The sequence below is a fragment of the Panthera tigris genome, chromosome E1 (genome assembly GCF_018350195.1).
Source record: "Panthera tigris isolate Pti1 chromosome E1, P.tigris_Pti1_mat1.1, whole genome shotgun sequence".
NCBI lineage: Eukaryota > Metazoa > Chordata > Mammalia > Carnivora > Felidae > Panthera > Panthera tigris.
In genome coordinates this window covers 9,828,545-9,844,164 of record NC_056673.1, presented here as the reverse complement: position 1 = coordinate 9,844,164, position 15,620 = coordinate 9,828,545, and the positions used below count along the sequence as shown (strand labels likewise).

At 46.0% G+C, this 15,620-nt stretch overlaps 1 protein-coding gene across 13 annotated transcripts in view; it reads left to right on the top strand.

Annotated features, from left to right (window-relative positions):
- Positions 1-15,620, top strand: part of SPECC1 (sperm antigen with calponin homology and coiled-coil domains 1) — a 270,257-nt gene that overhangs the window by 202,007 nt on the left and 52,630 nt on the right. For 10 of the 13 annotated variants that reach the window (XM_042966219.1, XM_042966217.1, XM_042966221.1 and 7 more), the window contains 3 exons: positions 761-842; positions 3,929-4,085; positions 8,550-8,652. In XM_042966219.1, the coding sequence (XP_042822153.1) occupies positions 761-842; positions 3,929-4,085; positions 8,550-8,652 (342 nt within the window). Of the gene's footprint in view, positions 1-760; positions 843-943; positions 1,011-3,928; positions 4,086-8,549; positions 8,653-12,926; positions 12,993-15,620 lie in introns of those variants that run through there. The other 3 variants (XM_042966218.1, XM_042966223.1, XM_042966225.1) reach the window with 3 other exon arrangements.

The following is a 15,620-nucleotide window of genomic DNA, read 5'->3' as shown; positions in this document are numbered from 1 at the left end:
TTTTCCATAGCGGGTGCACCATTTTATATGCCCACCAGCAGTGCACAAAGATTTTAATTTTTCTGCAGTTTGATCAACACTTGTTATTTTCTCTCGCTCTCTCTCTCTTTTTAAAATAATGACCCTTCTAACAGATGTGAAGTGATATCTCATTGTGGTCTTGATTTGCATTTCCCTGATGATTAGTGAAGTTGAGCATCTTTCCATATACCTGTTGGCCATTCAGAAACAGTATTTTTACACACCTCCTTGAATATACGTAGAATTTTCCAGGAAGGTACTCACAAAGCTGATTAATTATGATTAATTAAGAGAAGAAACAGGTGGTGGGAGTGAGAGGGAGACTCTTTCCATTTTATGTCCTTTCTGTTCTTTTGAGGATCGGGCCAATTGCATTTATTACCTATTCAAATAAATAAGTTGTGTTGGTTTTTTTTTAATGTATATTTATTTTTGAGAGAGAGGGTGAGCACAAGCAGGGGAGCGGCAGAGAGAGAAAGAAAGGGAGGGAGACACAGAATCCACAGCAGGCTCCAGACCTCGTGCGGGACTTGAACCCACAGACTGTGGGATCACGACCTGAGCTGAAATCGATGCTTAACCCACTGAGCCACCCCGGTGCCCCTAAATAAGTTGTTTCAAAACCTCCCTCTCGTGATTCTGATGAGTTTAAGAACCGTTGTGTGGACACACACGCCTTGTTTACGCTGTCCTTGGGGTCACAAGCTCACCTGTGCTGCTGTGCCTTTTGGTTTTTTAGAGACACTCCACTTACAGTAGCGTTCGGCCAGCCAGCAAAGGTGTGACTCAGCATTTGGATCTTCCAGAACTTCCACTCTCAGGTAATACAAACACCTTTGACTTATTTTTTTGTGCGGTCAACGTTTCTTCTTTGCCCGAAACCGAGCTTAGAAAAATAACCCATGGCATTTATCTCAAACAGTTGAAAACCCCAAATGTTTTGTGTGATGGGTGTTGGATCCTGTTTCCTGCCAGCTGTCCTTCCCAGCGTGCATGTGTTCAGGAGAAATGTTCAGATTTGGTGGTGGTGGGGGGGGGGGGGGGTTGCTTGCTTTTTACTGAATCTCAAGGGAATAATTTACAATCTTTAGAAGTCACTTTAAAAAAATTTTATCTGATTCTAAAGGTCTGTTGCTTCCACAATTCCTGAAATATGCCTCTTTAGGGCTCTGTCTCTGAGCGTAGTCCCCTTCCTGTTGTTACCGCGGGTATTTTCTTTACTTATTTTGAGAGAGAAAGCATGAGCGGGGGAGGGGTGGACAGAGAGGGAGAGAGAGAGAATCCCAAACAGGCTCCGCACTGTCAGCACAGAGCCTGCTCGGGATTCTCTTTCTCTCCCTCTCTCTCTGCCCCTCCCTTGTGTGCATGCACTCTGTCTCTCAAGATAAATAAATAAACGTAGGAAAAAGAAAAAAAAAAGGAAGAACACTGGCTCATAGTATCGCTCCAAGGGCTGAGTGAACGCGGCCGGGTGTGGGGTGGGTGCTGTGGAAGTGTTGGCTGTTACCACTCTAACGTCTGGTCTCTTGGAATCAGTTCGCCTGTCAGAGCAAAGAGGCATTAGCAGAATGTTAAGCTTGTCCTGAGTATTTACCCTAGAAATTTATGTGTATGACTCTGTGGTCACTGTTGTGAGGAAACAAAAAAGATAAAAAAGAAGGCGAACACTAAATGAATTATTTGCCGGTGCCTCACAGGAAGGCCAGAAAGCCGGAAATCTAGATTGCATAGATAGAAGTCCTGTGTTGCTAAGCATCAGACAAAACTTCTGTAACACAACTCCTGTAACACAATTCTGTAATTGTGTGAATCTAAAGGAATTCCAGCTGTTCTTCTTTTAGATCATGGTCAAACACCATTAGGTTCCTTCTTAACATAGTTATTTCTGAAATAACTATTGTTATTGTTTTGGTCTTTCACTGGAAAGTCTTTAACCTTAACCACCTTATTTTCTTTCACTTCTGAATTTTGTTTTCTTTTTTTCGTGGAATAAGAGGATTTTAAACGTACGTAAATACTGAAACTGACAATGTGAGGACCGCCTCAGCCCGTCCCCTGCATTTTACATGCGAGAGATTCAAGCCCTACGGAGACTAATTGATTTATAACTGGTCCCACCGATTCTGAATGACTCTGGGACCAAGATAGGATTTTTTTTCTGATTCTTTTCACCATGTTGCCTTTTGGAAATGAGGCTGGTGATTGCTCTGATCAGATAGTGACAATGGTTTATGTAGGACTTGATAATGACCTCAAGGAAGAAGAAGAAAATGGTGTCTAAGGGCAGGAGAATAAGAAAAAACAAAGGGTAAGTGAGTCCAGTAGAACAGGTCATTATTTCTCTGCAAACTAGAGAAATGGAGGGAGGCCAAAACAGGGTATTGGAAACCCACCCGATTTGAGTTCCTACACTTGCCATATAGTGGAAAATAAGGAATAAGTTGATTATATAATACCTATAACATAAAAGTTAGCATCTTAACCATTTTTAAATGTACTAGGTGAGCTTTAGGTCATAACATTTGTCTTCTCTGTTCCTCCCATGTTAAAATTTCCTTTGGTGGGGAGCCGGGGTGGCTCAGTCAGTTAAGCATCTGACTCTTGATCTCCACTCAGGTCTTAATCTCAGAGTCATGAATTCAAGCCCTGTGTTGGGCTCTGCACTGGGCGTGAGGCCTATTAAAAAAAAAAAAAAAATTTTTTTTTTTTTCCTTTTGTGTCAAGAAACCATTTGTTTAATTGACAAGATAAATACTGACGCCAAAGCCATACTGGCTGTTGCCCTGAAGTAAACAGTTCATTGTCAGCACCCGCTCTTTTCGCCCACCAGGCACCTGTCTACCCGGATGATTCTATTTACCATCCTAAAAAAGGATTACATGGTAAAAGTTGCTTGCATTCAACCCAGCCTTGCCAAGACTGAGGTCATCAAAAGCTGCCAAAGTGGGATTAATGCGCTGTTTTTGTTGTTTTCTTCAGTGATGTAAACACTGTTTTCCCTCTGCTCTTCCAGGCTAATTAGCCTCACTCCCCACTTTACTACCCATAATTGGTGGCTCTTAGCTGTACAAGTATTGTTTTCTTCCGTGACTGTGGTGTCATAGGAGGCGACCATGGGCTTAGCCTGGTCACAGAGGCCTGTCGTGTGGCATTGAGCAAATCACTGTGTTCTGTGCCGTTGCCCCCGTTAACTACAGACCAGACCATCTCAAATTTTCCTCCCATTCTATACCCTTGTGGTCCTTTAAGAAACATCATCGGGACGATCCAGCCTGTTTCATCAGCGTGTTTTGGTTTCTAACATAACAGCAGAGAGGAGCCTTTAAAGAATTATTTTTGCTTATTTGTAAGCAAGCCAGACCCTATGACTGGAATGGCTTGTTTTCTTGCAAAATAGTTATCAATTCTTGGAAAAGTAATCAGCTTTTTGCCTGCTGCCACCTGTGACTTGAAAATCCCACTGGGCACCTACCTGCCAGCTCTCTCTCTCTCTCTCGCTCTCTCTCTCTCTCTCTCTCAGATGCCCATTGATTAAAACAAACTGCTTTACTTGGGGACAGGGCTGGTTTTGTGGGCGTGTGACCCGTGCAGGGCTCTTGGAAGGGCTTCAGTTCAGTGTTCCACAGGTGCCATCTTGAAATTCATCACAATTCTTGAAGAAGAGGCTAATTTGTCAATAGTCTCTATGAGTCTTGTAGTCAGTCCTGCCTGGAGAATCCTTTCCAGAAAACACTATGTCCCTATTTGCATTTTTATTACTTAATCGGAAACTGTATCTATAAATCTATATCTGTTCTATATATTTGTACTTGAGAATAAGATGAGAATTATATGGTACTTGAGAAGAAAGCGTGGTGACCAGATTTCTCTTCTTCAGGAATAGGTGATTATGTTGTTGTTCACACAGATCTTCTAAAGGGAAGGGGTGAGGACCTGAAACCGGACCCTTACCTCCGCAAGAGCCCCTCGCTCGAGTCTCTGAGCAGACCCCCTTCTCTGGGCTTCGGGAACACGAGGCTGCTGAGCGCTTCCACGGGGGGCTTGAAACCACAAAGCAAACTCAGGTATCGCATTTGAATCAGTGAGAAAGCACTGGGCTGATGACCTTGTGTTCTTCCTTCTGTTGTATCCCCTCTGGTCAGGTTCCTTCTTACGTATATTTCCTGAATGAAAACGACCCAGACTCAGCACCTGCCTTCAGCAAGAGAGGAGGGCACTGCACCGCAGGACGGTGCGGAATGAAATAAGAGCTGTAGAAAAAGAAGTATAAGCAGACTACGTGGGGAGTTGTTAGTCGGATGAGGAAGTCGGGAGTGAGGAGGCAGCGTTTCTGCCACAGGGGTCCTGCAGGCGTCACCTTGAGGCTCTGCTGGAAGTTCAGGGAACTGGCGGTGGTTCAGTTTGGTTAGACTGGACTGCGGGCCGCATGAGGGCAGCGGCCCCGGCACACACATCATCAACGTCAGGATTGGCCAGGAGGCAGATAGGTGGTTAGGGTATCACCACCGGAAAGGCAGGTTGGAGTCACATTGTGAATGATCTTCATTGCCAAGGCTAGAGGTCTGTACTCATTTCGGTAAAGCGGTGGGGAACCACTAGGTTTGTGGCCTCTTGTTTCTGTTGTTTCTGATTGCGAGTAGTGGTTCAGTAAACAGTGGCATGTCGGAAGGACCGGAGGGGCATTTTGAAGTCAGTGTCGAAAGAGCCCGTTAGTGGTGATGGGGGGGGTGGGGGGTGGAGGGGGGACAGAGACTGCGGGGGTGGTCACCAAAAGCCTGTCTTTGCTCATACCTCTGCCACTTCCTCCCTGCTCTGTGCCCCTGCTCACCCAGGCCACGGCAAACCTCCCCGCCCTCTAGCCGCTCGCTGCTTCCCCACGTAGAGTCATCCTCTAGAACACCGAGCGCGTCCCGTGCAGACCTTGTCAGAAACCTCCCGTGACTCGTCATGCACTCTTCCACCTTTGCTCCTTATTCTGGTTCTCTGCAGCTTAGTCTCACCCTGCTCACGTGCTAGCGTGTCCCTGCCCTCCGCTCCGTCAGAGCCTGTTTTACTCTCAGCCTTTGCCGCTAACACATGCATTGCTGACTGCTCGCGAGGCTCTGGCCTGAATTGTCTTCCTTCTGTCCCTTTCACACTCCCCTAAGTCCTTCTCCTTCAAAGCCAAGCAAACTACCCTGGTAGCGTCGATGCCCCCTTTCTCTGCCTTTGGTGTCTTAACCTCATTTGGGTATTTAATCCACTGTGGTGTGGTGTGTGTGCCTTTGTCCCCATTGAAGGCTGCACTATGTTTATTTTTTTAATGTTTATTTTTGAGAGAGAGAGAGAGACAGAGTGTAAGCTGGGGAGGAACAGAGAGAGAGAGGCAGAATCCGAAGCAGGCTCCAGGCTCTGAGCTGTCAGCACAGAGCCCGATGCGGGGCTCAAACTCACGAACCGTGAGATCATGACCTGAGCCGAAGTCGGACTCCCCACCGACTGAGCCACCCAGGTGCTCATACATTACACTTTAGTAGATGGTGAATACCTCGTCTCACACTTTGATGTCTCTCCCAGCCCCCTGTGTTGTGTTACACACACAGCATTTCATTCAGTCAGTGCTTAGGAGTACGTAAATAAATGAGTACACAAAACAGGGCACTTTAGTAGTAATGGCTTTTTAGCAAACATCATAACTACAGCATTATGTGTGTTACAATAGGATTTTATAAAAGTCTGAATAAGTTCAGCTCTTGTCATACCTTTGGGTGTGGCCTATATTTGCACCCAAATAGATGAAGTCATATCTTTTCGGAGGTTTAACTTAAAGCCCCAGATATTACACATTAGTCTTGTTTCTGCACAGGAGATTTAAATGATCAGAACTTTTTTTTTTTAGCTTTTTAAAATGTTTATTTATTTCTGAGAGAGAGAGAGAGCAAGCAGGGAAGGGGCAGAGAGAGAGGGAGACACAGAATCTGAAGCAGGCTCCAGGCTACGAGCTGTCAGCACAGAGCCTAAAGCAGGCCTCAAACTCATAGACTCGGACGCTCAACTGACTGAGCCACCCAGCCACCCCCCAAACCCTGTTTTTAAGGACCAGAATTAGTGCTATTCTGAAATTGCTCTTTTCTTTATGCCACAAATGTGTACAGAAAAGGCTATGTGTGTGTGCTGTTGATGTGACACCCTTCATCGTGAAAGATTAAATTAGTGGAAATCAATGTGTTGTTTTATTTTTGTATTCACATCACTGAGACGAATGACAGGATAGAAATTAATTTCTTTTGGAAGTTTTCATCCTATTGATATTAATTTGGAGCAGGCACCATATCTAGTTAACTTTATTTTTTCAAAGAAAATTGTCCAGTAAATGTTTTAGTTGTCCGCCTTTACAGAAACTCTTCTCCCAACCTTCATTTCGGTCTTTCCTCATTTGTCAGACCTAAAAATTCAGTTCTAAATGACAAAGTAAGACGTGGCTTTAGTAAACACAGGCCACGTCACTGTAACATCATAGGCTCTTCGCGACTCTGACCACAGAAACTCACGGATATGAGTTTACAGATAATGCCAGGTACAAGAAAAACCAGGCATCAGATGGCACCAGCAAAATTTTAATGCAAGTTTATGAAGTTTTCTTACCATCTCTACCCTAATTCAGATTGCTGAGGTCTGGAATCATTACCTTCCTCCTTAAAAATATTTTAAAGGGGCGCCTGGGTGGCTCAGTCGGTTAAGTGTCCGACTTCGGCTCAGGTTACGATCTCGCGGTCCGCGGGTTCGAGCCCCGCGTCGGGCTCTGGGCTGATGGCTCAGAGCCTGGAGCCTGCTTCAGATTCTGTGTCTCCCTCTCTCTCTGCCCCTCCCCCGTTCATGCTGTGTCTCTCTCTGTCTGAAAAATAAATAAACGTTAAAAAAAAAAAATTAAAAAAAATATTTTAAAGTATTTTCATTAAGTATCAGAATGATACAAAACAATAATAATAAGATACATGTAAGGTATAAAGAACAACAGTGCACCTGGATATCAACCTTCCAGGGCAAGGAAGAGAAAATTATTATTACCATTGAAATCTGCCGTCAGCCCCTGTGCGCTGGCCTCGCCTCCCTGCCCCGCCCCAAGATCACCACTGTCCTGACTGTTTTGTATGTCGTCCTCTGCTTCTCTTTCCAGTTTCACCACGTACGCTTGCACCCCCAAACAATATAAACAATACATTATTTAAATTGTCATTTAAAATTCTGTATAAATGGGAACATACAGTGCTTTTCTCTTTTTTTTTTTTAATTCAAAATTGTTCCTACTGTGCATTCAAGTCATTGCGTACATCTCAGTTCATTGGCTTTTATTGCTGTATAGTATTCCTTTGTATGACTGTACCTCTGTTCACTAATTTTCCTGATGATGTGCATCTGATTGTTTCCAATTATTTGCTAGTATAAAAAAGTGCCAAGGGGCGCCTCGGTGGCTCAGCGGGTTAAGTGTCCAACTTCAGCTCAGGTTGTGATTTCACGGTTCGTGAGTTTCGAGCCCACTGCTGAGCTCTTCGCTGTTGGCACAGAGCCTACTTTGGATCCTCTGTTCCCCTCTCTTTCTGCCCCTCCCCCACTTGTTCTCTCTCTCTCAAAAATAAACATTTAAAAAATGTCTTTTAAAGTAACGTAGGCGTCTATTAAAAATTGAGGGGTGCCTGGGTGGCACAGTTGGTTAGGTGGCTGACTTCAGCTCAGGTCATGATCTCACGGTCCATGAGTTTGAGCCCCACGTCGGGCTCTGTGCTGACGGCTCAGACCCTGGAGCCTGCTTTGGATTCTGTGTCTCCCTCTCTCTCTGTTCCTCCCCTGCTTGTGCTCTATCTCTCTCAAAAATAAATAAATGTTAAAAAAAATTTTTTTTTTTACAAAGTTAAAAAAAATAAAAATTGAGAAGAGGGTGCCTGAAGTCTTGCTCTCAGAGTGCTGTTATATTATTTAGTAAAATCACTTCCTTTGGCTAAACAGGTGCTCAGAAATGAGTTAGTATCTCACAAACTGGGGAGTATCACTTTTGGAGTGTGCAAAGCCCCTCTTTTGAGTAGTTTTTACTGATTTTCCCCTTTTATCTCCATTCCTATCACCTCTCCATAAGCAGCCAATCTAGTGGTTTTAAATGGCCTTTCAGCCCACCTTTCATAGGTTACGTAGGTATAGGTGTAGCCTTGGAACACGTAGAATAGTTTTTCTAGAGTCTTTAATTAAAACGGTACTGTACTTAATAACTAAAGGACTAGATGAATGGAACAACAGATGGATTTAAAAACAACCGAAAACGAAAATCAACCTGTTTCCAGACTTCTGACAGCCAAGCAGTACAATTTAATTCTTCTTTCATATCGTGAGACATAATAAAGACGTATCATTCGTATGACTAGCATGACATAATAAAGACTCATCTCACTGGAGAGACCTAAACTTCTGCTCTATAATCTAGTTATTTGTTTCTTGCCTACTTGAGGGTCCTAAAAATTAGTCTCTTCTCTTTACCACGTGCTCTTCTTTCTAACTAGTGTGGAGAGAAGAGACCCCCTGGCTGCCTTGGCCCGGGAATATGGCGGCTCCAAGCGCAACGCTCTCTTGAAATGGTGTCAGAAGAAGACAGAAGGCTATGCGGTAAGCGACCGTGGCGACCGGCTTCCACCCGGCTCTGGGCGGCAGGCCTTTGCCAGGGTTTGTTCTGGGCACGCACATGGCTTGGACGGGCCGGTGTGCGTGGAACTCGTGTCCTTCTCTTCTCTGGGGGAGGGGCCGCCAGGTAGTGGGGTTTGCTGTGGTGCCCAACGAGGTGAGTGGGACTGAGAGCCAGTCTGTGCTCTACCCAACGAGCCATGTACCTCAACCCAGGCGTGCATCTCCTGTGGGAAGGGGCACCTTTCTCTTTGCTCAGAGGAGACGCAAACTCTGCAAGCAGTGCACCCAACAGGCTGCTTCAGTCCAGACGGACCGCGTCTGCTGCACCGTCTTCCCGAAGAAGGCACCTTTTCCTGATTTATACAAACGCCCCGCTTAGAATGTCTTCAGCATTTCTCTGTCACTTGAAGAGCTGTTGGCATGTAGTTTCAAGTTTCGAACTTCAAGTTTCAAGTTTATCAGGACGGTATTTGTTTTCTGGGAAGGTTACACAAGGAAGTGACACCCGATCTAAAAGTGTAAGCTTTGTTAATTGTGAAATGCCGTACGTAAAGATAAAAATACCTCGAATATAAGTGATAGTTTCATGGATGATTATGAGGTGAAAACCCACGCAGTCCCCACTCACATCCAGAAACGGAGGATTGCCGGTTCCCCAAAATCTTTCTTATGACTTTCTAATCATAGCCCCTCACCACTCCCAAAGATAACTCTTGTCCTCGGTTTTGTTCCTCATAGCTTTCAACGAAAAGCAGAAATCCCTAAATGCTAGAGTAGTTTTGCCTGCACTTGAACTGTACATAAACGCAGTCAAAAACTATGATACCTGCATCTGGCTTTTCTCATACAGTATTAAGTCACTAAGGCTTAACCCCAGCTGTAGTTCATCATTCTCTTTACCCTTTGGAACCTTTTGTGTGATCGTACCGTTATTTACTTATCCGTTCTATCATCGCCGGACAGATGCGTTATTTCCAGTTTGGGGCTCTTGCAATAGTGTGGGTGTGTTCTTGTGTGTGTCTCTCGGAACACACATGCACTCGTTCTTTCTGGGCCTACGCCCAGAAATGGGATTATTGGGCCATCGGGGATGCATATATCCAAGCACAGTTGAGAGTGCCAAACAGATTTCTAAAGCAGTTGTGCTGTTTACCTCCCGCCAGCAAATGATGAGAGACCCGTTTTTCTGCGTCGTCCCAGTCTTTGGATCAGTGCGTGCTAGTGTCTGATTGTGGTTGGGATTTGCACTTCCCTGCCGGCCAGTGAGGCTGAGAACTTTTCCGTATGCTGACTGGACATTTGGGTAGTCCATTTGGGGATGTGCCCTTCGGGTGTCTCGCCCATTTTTAAATCAGACGGTCTTTCTTTCCCTTGTTACTTTCAGGAGCTCTTTATATGTTCTGGATACCCGTCCTTTGTCAGATAGATGTATTGCAAATATCTCCTCCCCGGGTGGCTTGAATTTTCACCTTTTTGTTGAACAAAGTTTTTAATTTTAATTAAGTCTCGTGTGTCAGTCTTTTCCCAGTGGTCGGTGCTTTTTGCATCTTGTTGCAGAAATCTTTATTCCAAGGACATGAAAATATTCTCCAGTGTTTTCTTGTACATATTGGATTGTGTGACCTTTCCCATTAAATAGCCATCCTCTTTAAAATTGTCATCTCCAGGGTGCCTGGGTGCCTCAGTCGGTAGAGCTTGTGACTCTTGATCATGGGATCATGAGTTTGAGCCCCACGTTGGGTGCAGAGATGACGTAAATAATTTTTTAAAATAAAAATAAAATAGCCTTCTCCTGCCTTCTCCCCACTCAGGCCCCACCTTCGTATACCTTTACCCGACTTTGCTAAAAATTTTGAAGATGCTAGCACCACAACACTCCCTCCCCCATCTTAAGCTTTGAGGGTAGCGGGGATAAATAAAGAAAGAAACAAGCAAGAAAACAAGGCCTTGGCCAAGAGCCAGCCCAGATGGTTAAGCAGCAGCAGGGCTGGGATTGTCTTTCTAATAGCAACAACCACGGGTCTTCAAATCAGACTCCACCCAAGGACGTAAGCGTTTTGTGTCTTTGACGTTGCCTTTTTTCCCCCATTTTCCGCCAAAAAAGCAAAAGCAAAAGATTAGTCCAGTTAATGACCAGTAATGGAGACTCCCAGGGGAAAAGCTGGCTTCCCATGCATCGTTTCGTCTTTCAGCTGCTCTCTGCACACTCTGCGTCGGCCCCTTCCAGGGCTTGAGACCACCCCATAAAGGAAAGCCACCCCGATGACAGCACCCCTCGGCATGTCAGCCACACTGCCGGGGAAATGGAAGAGCATGAGGAGTAGGGGAGAGAAAGTGATCCCGGGAGGCTTTAGGGTAGGGGGAGTAGGAATGGTAACAGAAGACCGAAGCTGACAAAAGCCAGGGACAGAGTCCTGGCCGTGGCCGAGCCGCACGCGGCCACTGACGCTTGATGGCACTGTCATGTCCCCACCTCACAGAAATGGATGGAGGGAAGTGCTAGATGGATACAAAAAGACAATTCAGATTTCCAGAAGGAATCGGTCCTTGGGCACCTAATGCCGTTATAATTAGGTTGCAGGGAGGGATTATACGATAAGACCTTTCCCATCATAAGAATGAGAATAGTATTTCCGGCTGTGGTGATTTTTTGTTTTGTCTTGTGTACCTCTTGAACTAGTTTTCAAAGCATTTTACGCTTGATGAAGCCCCAAGGTCATTCTGCCTGAAGAGTAATTTTCATTCATTGTTAAATCTCCGTAAGTTTAGAGGGAAGCATAAATCATATGTGTCTGATTTATTTACTCCTCACAAAATATCCTTTGTCTAGACCTGTTAGTCTGAGACGCCTCTTAAGCCTTCTAAAGCTTGTCTTCTCCGACTCAGGAAGCCAAAAATAAACTGTAGAAAATTCAGATGGCTCAGTTTAAAAAAAACAAAAACAAAAAAACAGTAGCCATGCGCATTTCAACTTAAAAGAACTTTCTGTTTAGCCCACCGAAGTATAGCACGGATAGATTATGTCCAAACTCTGCATATATTAATTCAATGAATCTTCATTGAGGGGCCCTGTTTGGGGCCCCGTAATATTTTAGGCGCTGGGAAATCAGCAGGGAATGAAACAGAATCTCTGCCCTCATGGAGCTTCCACCCACATGAGGAGTGACAATTAAAATTTAAGAAGTATAATACCTGAGGGGCACCTGGGTGGCTCCGTCGGTTGGGCGTCTGACTTCGGCTCAGGTCATGATCTCGCAGTCAGTGAGTTCAAGCCCCGCATCGGGCTCTGTGCTCACAGCTCAGAGCCTGTAGCCTGCGTCAGATTCTGTGTCTCCCTCTCTCCTCTGCCTCTCCCCTGCTTGCGCTCTGCTTCTCTTTCTCTCTCTCTCTCTCTCTCCCTCTCTCTCAAAACTGAATAAATGTTAAAAAAAAAAAAACTTAAAAAAAAAGTACAGTACCTGCTATATTGGAAGGTGTTATGTACTGTGGAGAAAATTCGGAGCAGGGGAATTGGGATCCCTGGGTGTGTGGACACCAGTGACATATGAAGGTCGGGGAGGTGACATTTGAGCAGTGGCTCACCTCGCCTGAGGAAGGCAAGGACTTGTGTGTTTTCATCAGGGTGTATCTCATCCCAGGTACTAGGCTTGGAAGGTCAGAATGAGGACATCATCGCTGTAACGACCGTGTCCATTGGAACTTAAGTAACATGGCGTGACAGCAGTGAAAAGTTAGAACAGCAGCTCAGACCTGCGGCCGAGCCCCCAGGTTCAGCTTTCGGATGTCTTGAGTAGCCCCAGGACTGAGGTCAAGTGGAAAAACACAAGCAGGCACTCTGTCCAAAGTGAGGCCCACCCCGAGCTTTAAGTGGCTCTCAGCAAAAGAGGAGACCTTTCTAGATGATCTGCTCAACCCAGATTTCCTTGGAATTGTTTGTTTAAAGTCAGGCTTCCAGGAAGCCCCTGCAAATCGCTCTCCAACCCCAGCCAAGGATAGACCTGACACATAGAACCCTCCGTCTCTTTTTTAAAATCTGCTTTCAATTCTCTCATTTGGGTTATGACAGGGAAATTTTCATCTCTCATGTAATTACCAGAAGGGATTCCGAAGGGGCCAGAACACAAGATGGTGGGTGTGATAGGCAGAATTCTAAGAATGACCCCCAGGGATCCTCACCCTTAAATAATCTCCTATGTACATGGGGCAAAAGGGGGGTTATCTGGGTAGACCTAACACATGAACCCTTTAAAATCCAGGAGTTTCTTCTGAAGCATCACAAGGACTCAGTGCACCATCAGTGGGTCTGAAGTTGAAGGGGCCACATCCGGAGCTGAGAGAGGTCCCTGAGTGATGGCAGTATGGAGACCGGGACTTTCTAGCACAAAAGCGTTGGAGCGCTGAGGTCCTACCGATACCCAGAAAACACCATGGGGGCCACCTTGCAGTTGTGAAATCAACCAGTTTGTGCTGGAGTGTCCTTTGTCATTTCTCTCCCTGTCCTGAAGCCCCCAGACCTCAGCTCGGCTAAGGATGGTCACTGCCATTCTTTAGTTGAGGGACCTGGCCACTCTGAAAAATGTATGGAATTCAGCCGTAAATCTGCAAAGTCCTCGTTCCTCCCAAGAAGAGTGACTAGGCACAGCCACCCCATGCCTCTGAAGGTGGCACCGTGGTTGTGTTCCCAGAGCCCTGCCATACCCGGCCAATGTGGCCAAGGTGATTTATTTGGCTGAAGACACAGGTAGGGGATTACCCATAGCTTCCCTACCTCTCAAAAGCTAGGGGCGCCTGGGTGGCTCAGTCAGTTAAGTTTCTGACTTCAGCTCAGGTCATGATCTCACAGTTCCTGGGTTCAAGCCCCGCGTCAGGCTCTGTGCTGACAGCTCGGAGCCTGGAGCCTGCTTTGGATTCTTTGTCTCCCTCTCTCTCGGCCCCTCCCCTGCTTGTGTTCTGTCTCTCTCTCTTTTTCTCTCTCTGAAAAATAAATAAGCATTAAAAGAAAAAAAGCTAGAATCCATAACTTGTAGCATGTTTTAACAGGCTGTTTTAAGGTTTTAAAGGCCTCAGATTCCGAGTGTCAAATTAAAACATTAGAGTACTGTTACAGTAGCAAGAAATATGTAAAATATTCAAGTTCACTCCTACGGGAAATATAATTTGAAAATAGTTTGGCTGGAAACGGCCAATTATTTTTATTGCTTTGAAAGTCTCCGGTGTCATTTTCTTTTGCTATGTGACAAATTATCACAGACTCAGGGACTTAAAACACCTGCCTAGGAGCTCATGGTTCATATAAGTCAGAAGTCCAGTCCCACGTCACTTGAAATCTAGGTGTCAGTTGAGCGATGTTCTCCTTGGAGGCTCTGGGGAAGAATCCACCCCTCGTGTCTTTCAGGTTGGTGACGGTACCCTGTGTTTGATTGAGGGCCCCATTGAGGGCCCCATTTCCTTGCTGGCTATCAGCCCAGGGTCACACCAGCAAGTGGAGGCCGCCCAGATTCTTTCCACGTTGCCGCCTCCATCCTCGGGCCCCAGTGGCCATCCCGTCCCACTCCTGTTCCCACTTTGTATCTCTGACTTCTGTCTCCAGCGGGGAAAATTCTACTGTAAATAAACCTCAGGTGGGGCGCCCGGGAGGCTTAGTTGGCTGAACATCCGACGTTGGCTCAGGTCATGATCTCACATTTCGTGAGTCCGAGCCCCGCGTCGGGCTTGCTGCTGCCAGTGCAGAGCCCGCTTCAGATCTTCTGTTCCCCTCTCTCTCTGTCCCTCCTCCGCTCGTACTCTCACTCTCAAAAATAAATAAAACATTAAAAAAAATGTTTTAGTAAAACCTCAGGTGATGAGGTTAGGCCCACTCAGAGAATCTCCCTGTTTTAGGGCCAGTTCGATAGCAAGCTTAATTACATCTGTCAAATCCTTTTGCTCCGTGACATAGCGTGATCACAGGAGAAACTCCGGGGAGTAGAGATCATAAGGGTGTCTTAGAATTTTGCTGCCCAGTCCTGGTTTCAATGCTGACTGCACATTAAATCACGGAGGAGCTTTTATGAAATATCTGTGCCGGGGCCTGACCCTAGATCTCCAGAATGACAGCCTCACGAGCAGGGGCCCGGGCCTCGGGTGGTTCTGAGGCACAGGCTGCCTCGAGAGCCTTGGATCGAAAAGTCACATCTCTGCCTGTGAAAAAACCCTTTACGGTTCTGGATCTCAACTTGCCAAAAGCCTGTGCATTGTAAAAAAATTAGAAACACGGGGGGCGCCTGGGTGACTCGGTCTGGTAAGCATTCACTCTTGATTTCAGCTCACGTCATGTTCTTGTGGTTTGTGGGATCGAGCCCCACGTTGGGCTCTGTGCTAATTAATAGTGCAGAGACTGCTTGGGATTCTCTTTCTCCCCCTGGCCCTCTCCCGCTCACACTTTGCGTGTGTGCACTGTCTCTCTCTCTCTCAAAATAAATAAATAGACATTAAAAAAAAAAAAAAACAACAGGGACACGGTGGATGTGAACAACAAGAACATAACGCCAATGGCTGCAAGAAGAAAAGATGTCACTGGTTTACCATCTAGGAACAGTAAGTAATCTGACCCTAAGGAAGAAACTTTGGAATTCTGTTACCTCCTGACTCCAGCCACTCTGCTCTCAGTTTTCTGTTTCTGTGAATTACTGTAGATTTAGCTATTAGCTCACCACGTTGTGGGTCAGAAGTCCTGGTGAGCCCAGCTGGGTTCGCTGCTTTGGACATCACAGTGGCAGCTGGGCTCCTCCTTGGAGGCCCTGGGACAGAACCGGCCTTCCCAAGCCGATTGAGTTGACCTAGGGTGTTGGCAGAACGCATCCTTTTAAATTTGCCCCGGGACCTTGGCTGAATCGCCAGTGTTGGCCACACTGGCCAGGGCATGGCAGGGCCCTGCGAACACAGCCAGGGCACCACTTGCAGAGATGGGG